Source organism: Saccostrea echinata, unplaced genomic scaffold, assembly GCF_033153115.1.
Source record: "Saccostrea echinata isolate AGI-Se365-2 ecotype Australia unplaced genomic scaffold, CSIRO_AGI_Sech_v1 ptg000011l, whole genome shotgun sequence".
NCBI lineage: Eukaryota > Metazoa > Mollusca > Bivalvia > Ostreida > Ostreidae > Saccostrea > Saccostrea echinata.
Genome location: NW_026889760.1, coordinates 3,847,501 through 3,855,282, shown reverse-complemented (window position 1 = coordinate 3,855,282; position 7,782 = coordinate 3,847,501). Strand labels below are relative to the sequence as shown.

General features: G+C 35.6%; 1 protein-coding gene across 1 annotated transcript in view; it reads right to left on the bottom strand.

Moving 5' to 3' along the window:
• Window positions 1-1,814: 1,814 nt before the first annotated feature.
• Window positions 1,815-7,782, bottom strand: part of LOC133184821 (probable ATP-dependent RNA helicase DDX20) — a 40,013-nt gene continuing 34,045 nt past the window's right edge. The window contains exons 3-11 of the mRNA XM_061319904.1: window positions 6,350-6,444; window positions 6,056-6,224; window positions 5,571-5,682; window positions 5,270-5,412; window positions 4,853-4,991; window positions 4,465-4,606; window positions 3,733-3,838; window positions 3,432-3,533; window positions 1,815-3,304 (exon numbers count right to left, since the gene is read on the bottom strand). Coding sequence (XP_061175888.1) covers window positions 1,830-3,304; window positions 3,432-3,533; window positions 3,733-3,838; window positions 4,465-4,606; window positions 4,853-4,991; window positions 5,270-5,412; window positions 5,571-5,682; window positions 6,056-6,224; window positions 6,350-6,444 — 2,483 coding nt within the window. The 3' untranslated portion in view covers window positions 1,815-1,829. The remainder of the gene's footprint in view (window positions 3,305-3,431; window positions 3,534-3,732; window positions 3,839-4,464; window positions 4,607-4,852; window positions 4,992-5,269; window positions 5,413-5,570; window positions 5,683-6,055; window positions 6,225-6,349; window positions 6,445-7,782) is intronic.

Below are 7,782 nucleotides of genomic sequence, written 5' to 3'. Positions count from 1 at the left end.
TTTGGCCTTGCTGTTCTTCACTGGATTTTCCCACTTGTAATACTTATTTTAGCCCCAACCTACTCCCGGGGGTCATGATTTTGAAGAACTTAGAATCTGAAATACCTTAGGAAGCTTCCCTGTAAGTTTCAGCTTTTCTGGTCCAGTGGTTCTTAAGAGAAGATTTTAAAGATATATATATATTTGAATGTAAAACTTGGATTCCCTATTGTGGCACCGTATTACACCCCGAGGGCCATGATCTTAACAAGTTAGAATCTACACTACTCCAGGATGCTTCCTTATGAGTTTCAGCTTTTCTGACCCAATGGCTCTTGAGAAGATGCTTAAAGATTTTTCCTATATATTTCAATGTCAAACTTTGATTCCCTACTGTGGCCTTACCCTACCCAGGTGTCATGATTTGAACAATTTAAAAGCTACACTACCTGAGGATGCTTTCACATAAGTTTCAGCTACTCTGACTCAGTGGTTCTTCAGAAGAAGATTTTTTAATGATCCTACCCTATTTTTGTCTTTTCTAATGAATTATCTTAATTATCTCCTTCTGTAAGAAGACTTGGCCCTTTATTTTTAAAACTTAAACTCTCCTTTACTTACTTACTACTTAATTGTATGCCTGCTACCCCTTTTGATGCATAGGCCGCTAACAAGATTCCTCCAGGCCCCTCTATCCTGAGCAATGCTTTCTACCTCCTTCCAGTTCTTGCACATTCTTTTAAAGTCTGCCTCCAGATCTATCCACCAGGTGTTCTTTGGCCTACCTCTCCTACGTTTTCCTTGGGGTTCCAGGATAGGGATTGCCTTGTGATGTTATTGTGGGGCTTGCGTAGAGTATGCCCTATCCACCTCCACCTTCTCTGCATTATTTTTTCTTCTATAGAGGCTTGGTTTATTCTTTACCACAAATTGATGTTGCTAATTTTGTTGGACCATCTAATCTGGAGGATGCGTCTCAGACAGGAGTTGACGAATGTCTGGATCCTGTTTGTTATGGTAACGGTCATCCTCCATGTCTCAGAACCATAGCGAAGCACTGCCTTAACATTGCTGTTAAAAAGCCTAACTTTGGTGCATGTTGTAATTCCCTTGGAAACCAAGGAAACTCTCCTTTACCCAAGAATAATTTGTACCAGCTTTGGTTAAAATTGGCTCATGGTTCTTGAGAAGAAGTTGAAAATGTGAAAAGTTTACAGACAGATGGATGGATAGCTGCAGAACTGTAGCTCTCTGCTTGAGAAAATTCGGACAAACAAAGCAGAGAGCTACAGATCCAAGCATTGTAAAAACCTTCGATTGGAACCGTTGAAAGGTAAATAAAGTATCAGGAATAGGAGTAAAATATATGGTTAATTATCGGATACTATTTTTAAAGTGGGGGAAAGCATAAAATACAAGAAATAATACCGAGTCGAGCGACAAAAAAGCGGCGGCGTAAATCGAAGGTTTTTACAACGCTTGGATCTGTAGCTACAGTGTAGCTCTCTGCTTTGTCTGTCCGAATTTTCTCAAGCAGAGAGCTACAGTTCTGCAGCTAATGGATGGACAGACAGACAGACGACAGGTGATCAGAAAAGCTCACGAGCTAAAAATACATTCAAGTATAAATAAAACAGTAGCAGGTTTGATGAAACACAAAAGCTCTCGTAACAACATGTGTCTTACTTGAACATATTAGGCCTTTCAATAGATCTTTGTTTACCAACACAGAATAAGTGATAATTTCCTCAGAATTTTTTTTTATTACATTCCATCTTGAAAAAAATATGCAAAATCATGGATTATTTATTAGATTGATTTGAAATTTAAAAAAAATGAAACTTTTTAATTCATGCATTACTTTGGTGAAAATGTTCTAGCATGGCTGAAACATAATGGTGTTGCTGTTGTTGTGCTAAAGATAAATGACAATTAAACAAGTATGCCTTTTGTTCATGGGTCACCTGTGGATGAGAAGCATATGGCATGCAAAAATATGGATAATTATAGAAATACGGAGGTGGGTACATATTGGGGGACCATGAATTGTTCCAATCAGAACCTGGAGGAGGACAATTTGGCTCTTCATAAGCTTCTTCATCATCCTCAGATTGTTCATCAGAAATATAATCTTCCTCACACTGATCATAATAATCATAATTTTCCTCATCCTCGAAATTTTCCTCCTCATCCAACTGCAATTCACCATCTCTAAAATCATGTCCATGTTCTTGTTCATACTCCCCCTCATCTGTATAGTATTGATACTGAATTTGTTCAAAATCCTTTTTTTCAGTGTTTATAAATTTTGACCACATTTTTGGTAGAGAATTCTTTTCAATATTCTTTGACACATCCCTCTGCTTTGATTTACTCTTCCCATCGCCTTCCCTCATCTGCTTTTGTCCATGGAATGCATATCCCCAATCCATGTTTGGAAGGAAATCAAACTCCTCTGTTTGAGTTGCTGAGGTTGTACTGTCTTTTCTATTTTCCTGCTCATCTTCTTCTGAATATTCCTTGTGGTCATCTAAATTAAGAATTTTGTCTATCATTGATAGCAAATGTTCTTTTTCTCCTTCCTTCCAAACAAAAGGAGTTGGTTTAACTATTATTTCTCCTCTCTCAGATGATGTTTCTTTCTCTTGAAGATATTTTTTGTATTCTCTTTCCTTCTCCTCATATGTTTTGGAAATTCCTTTATCATTATGGCACAAAAAATGTTCAAGTTGTGGTATATGTATTCTTGTCACCTTGTCTTTATCTTTTTTATTTGGAGTTGTTCTCTTTGGCTTTTCACTTTCTTCACAAATTTCTGCAGGTTTAGTAAATGCCTCTAATCCTTCTTTCATTTTCCTTTCATTAACAGAGCTTTGTTGAACAACATTAGAACTATCCTCCTCGTGCAATACATTACCTTGGAAAGGACCACATCTGGACTCAAAAACACTTTCCTTAATATCACCCCTCTCATTTGGTGATAGAAATCCCAGTTCGTTTCTTAACTCATTTGGCAGAGCAGAATTCTCAGTTCCTTTTTCTGACTTTACATCTGAACTTACAGGCATCTTCTTCTTATCTCTCCAACCTTTCTGCTCAAACTCAGATTCCAAAATCTGAAAATATTTTCTTCCTGCATTTTTCTGTGAATGCCTTTTTGAAATGCTCTGTTGCTTTGAATTTTCTTTTAAGCTGTTTTGATTTTCTGTGACATCTACCTTCTTTGGTGATATTCGTGTGTGATCTGTGATTATCTGTTCTGTTGACACCATATCATCAAGGTTAAATGTCCCCTCACTCTTTGTCAGTGTACTGGGAATGGGATCTGCCAAATAAATACTCATGCTTAATTAAATGAACAATCACTTTCTCCAGACATTCACTAACAAAAATGAAATATAATTTTAGAAACTGAATTATTATAAATTTGATGTCTTATATAGTATAGCTACCTGGTAGGTCCTTGATGTGTGTATTACATTTCTTTTCCACTTTGTTCAACTCCTTTTCCTCTTGCCCATGGCTTACAATAGTCACTGCTGCACCAAAAGTCCCTAAAATCACAATTAATTATTAAAATATCTTTTTTACACATCCTAAGAATAATTGTGAAAATACAAGTACTTAATCTAATGCATTGTTCATCAAAATGAGACTATATAATGGTAGACTCATGAAAGACCTTGCAAGCTACAGCCCACACTAACTAGATACTAATGTCAATATAAAACATTTGGTTTGGTTATTGATTACCAAATCGGCCAGCTCTCCCAATCCTGTGTAGATAAGTTTCATGATCCTTTGGAACATCAAGATTGATCACCATATTCACCTTATCTGCATCAATTCCTCTTGATGTCTACAACACATAACAATATAAAACTTATTTACAGGTAATTCTCATTGTACATGCATTTAAATATTTTCTTAATCATTCTGTCACTAAATTTTATTATTCTTTTAATAAGTGCATTCAATTTCAGCACTTTCTTGCTTTTAAAAATTGATATACAGGAAAAGCATTTGTGAGAAATCACATTATAAAATGTTTCATACATGCCATCAAAAGATACATGTATATCCTTCCCTAATAAACAGATATTTAAAGAACAAATTAGAGCCTGTCTGTAGTACTGTTATATGTCACAGTCTTAACTTTAGGCAAAGCATCTTTTGAATTTTGAAAATTTCAACATGACTAATTAGTGACAGTAGTTCAAATGAGTTAACTCACTAAATCAGTGGAGATGACTATTTGACATTTTTAAGTTAACTCAGTAGATCAGTGGAGACAAGAACTCAACATTTTATAAATTGAGGTGAGACCTCAACATTTATACATTAACTCACTAAATCAGTGGAGATAAGTACTTAACTTTTGTACATTAACTCACTAAATCAGTGATGAGAACTTGACATTTGTACGTTAACTCACTAAATCAGTGGAGGTGAGAACTCAACATTTGTACATGTACGTTAACTCACTAAATCAGTGGAGATGAGAACTCGACATTTGTACGTCTTTAGCTGACTCATAGCCTCATTTCTGTCCTTCTGATCGTGACTTCCTGCTATATATGCTGTTGGCCAACCATGACTGATCAAGGCATCTGCCATATTTTGGGCCCTATGATACAGAGAAACAATTGTGTTTTGTTTTGGGTTTTTTAAATTCAAGTGCCAAACTAAAAATCTAATCTCAAAGACACGGACGAACTTTACTTCACTAATATTTAACTCTAACACATAAGTAAATGTAACATGATTTACATATAGATATCAGCATTAACATATCTATCCTTATCTTAATATTAAATACTGCTTGAGCAAAAAAAATTCTGATTTCAATTTTATCAGTTCTTTGATTGATTACCTTGTTTGGAGGTTTGAGAAGATAAGACACTGTTGAAAATTTACAGAGGACAGTAACTCTATCACTACTTTGGTTTTATTGTCAAACACTTTGTTAGGTAAAGCATGGTAGGCCACCACTTTTCTGAACTGTTTAATCCCTGAAATATAATAGAGAGAAAGATGATTATTAATTTAGGTATACATTAACAAAATGTAAACTAGTCTCCAAAGTAATTTCAACCATAGATCATGCAAGTAAATTGCTTCTTTCCTGTGTTAACCTACTGACATACCTAATAATAATATCACAATTTCAATGCAAATTGTCATCAACTATCTCTTTTTATATCCTTCTTTTGAAACAGTTGAGGATTTTATTTTTATTTATTTTCAAATTGTTTTATTCTACAAAACAACAAATGTATCTCAACGTTACCAAGCAATGCCGGATCAGAGATATTGAGCCTCAGAAATGTGGGGTTCCTCATATAACTGGTGAGGTGCTGTGCCAGGTATTCTGGGTAAGTGGCCGACAAGGCTAGCATCTGTTTGTTCTCTGGGAGTGCAGAGTAGATCCAGCTACAAATACACATCACACACACTTCAAAGTAACAACATTTGGAAATTGTTAATCTACACAAAGGACAAGCAATCAAAATGTTTTCTTTTCTTAAATTTATAATTCTGTCCATGTTTCAAAGATCTTTATTCAAAATCAAAAATGCAGATTTTCTTACTTGATCTGTTCTTGAAAGCTTTCTTCCAGTAGTTTATCAGCTTCATCCAGTACAAACATACGAATACTGTCCGTTTTCATGATACCCATCTCTATCAGCTGTTTTATTCTACCTGAGAGAATTTAAGACAGAATAGATATAAATCAAATATTGCTTAAAATAAAAAAAAAATTAAGTGAAAAAGTTGTGCAGTAAATATTACAGGTATCAACAGGGCTAGGGTAAAGTACCTGTGTACTGGTATTTCTTTTGTTTGATAATAAACACTTTATTTTCTTGCTGAACTTAACATTTGTTTCTCGTGCATTGGAAATGAGAGTTGATACATAATACTTATTTTATCAATGTTGTAGAGTAATAAAAACATACTACAATGTGCAAACTACTGTTTTCAAATTCTGTTGAGTAGTACATGTACTATTTTTCATACATGAAGATCAGGATAGATACAAGAATTTTTTAAAGAATTATCATGACAAATTTACCTGGTGTCCCTAAAGCAATGTGACACTTTTTGAGTTTCTGTTTATCTTCAGTGACAGGCATCCCACCAATAAAGGTGTGGCACTTCAGTGTAGGAGTACACTGTCCTATGTAACAGATCACATCCCAGATCTGTATGGCAATCTCTCTAGTGGGGGCCAGAACAAGCACCTGCAGGAAAATAGGGATCTTGATCTTATTAAGAACGAAATATATACAGTCATTGTCAGCTTTAATGATGCATTAAGATTCATTAGCAAATGAAAAATACATGTGTATGAAAAATGTAAGCTAACCTGCAATGCATAACTTTCAGTCTGCAGTCCTTCTAGAGCAATAACAGAAAATACACAAGTTTTTCCAGTACCTGACTTTGCCTGTACAATCAGATCTAGAAATCCAAAGAGAGGGAAAAGAATGTAACTAAAAATGTATTAATATGCACATGAACTACAGTGACACATACATAAATTTTGTCAGTTAACGCTATCAATTTTTCAAGCAATTTTGTTCCAACCATTACAAAATTTCAATAAACAGGCTATAATATTATAACATGTATTTGAAGTAGGAAGGGAGACAAGGAAACAGACCAAGCCAGGATTCCTTTCCATGACTTTCTGAACTATGAACTAACTAGCCAACAGTGTTTGAACACGTCTGACCACCACAATCCTCCCTCCCGAATGATGTTAATTATCTTCCACCTAAAAACTGCTACCCAGAATATTTACCTACACTTAGGACATTGCAGCACAAAATCTTACAGAAATGGAGAAAAATCCAATGAACTAGATCAGCATGGATTTGAGTCTGTCTGGCCTCTTGAACTCAATCTAGACAAGTGTAACATGAAAGGAGAAAATGTACAGCTGGACAGGGCATCGAACCCGGGACCCTTGAATCACTAGTCAGGTGCTCTACCAAGCTACCCAAGCTGATATCCATGAACCAAACCATTACACTCCCCCCGTCTGTAAATTGTCTTTGCCCTCGAAGACACGACCCAAGTTCTTATTGCCCCTGGCAGGACTTTCACCTTCAAGTCCAGGGGTAGTCAATGGCACCAAATTATGTAACAGAAAAGGAGAAAATGTATGGCTGGACAGGGAATTGAACCCTGGACTGAGCTACCCAGGCAGATATCCACAGCAAAACCCATCCCATTCCATAAGTATTCTACCAACTGAGCTATCTGCATGGCCACAAGTGAACAAAGCTGCTGACCAATAAATTCCTCCCTCCTTAATCTTTGTCCCTCATGACACCAACAAAGAGTCACCTCTGGCGGGTTTTCATTTGTCACTTCCAGGAGAAAACAGACAAATAAATGCAACAACAATGGATAAATTAACACAATGGTCTAGACTAGTATCAGGGATTTTTTTACCCCTTGATTCCAGGGGCTGGGGCCGTCAAAATTGGGGAAAAAAAGCGATATTTGGTTGAAATTGGGAAAAATATCTTCATGCAAATAAATAGGAAAAAACAAGCAAAAGTCAAATATTTAATCATTTTTCCACAGGGGCTTGCTCCCGGCGTGTAATAATTATTCATTAAAAAAAAAATCATATACGTTAATACTAAAACTACACAGGGGCTTGCTCCCGGCGTGTAATAATTATTGATTAAAAAAAAATCATATACGTTAATACTAAAGTTTAGTATTAACATATATGATTTTTTTTTAATAAATAATTATTACACGCCGGGAGCAAGCCCCTGTGAT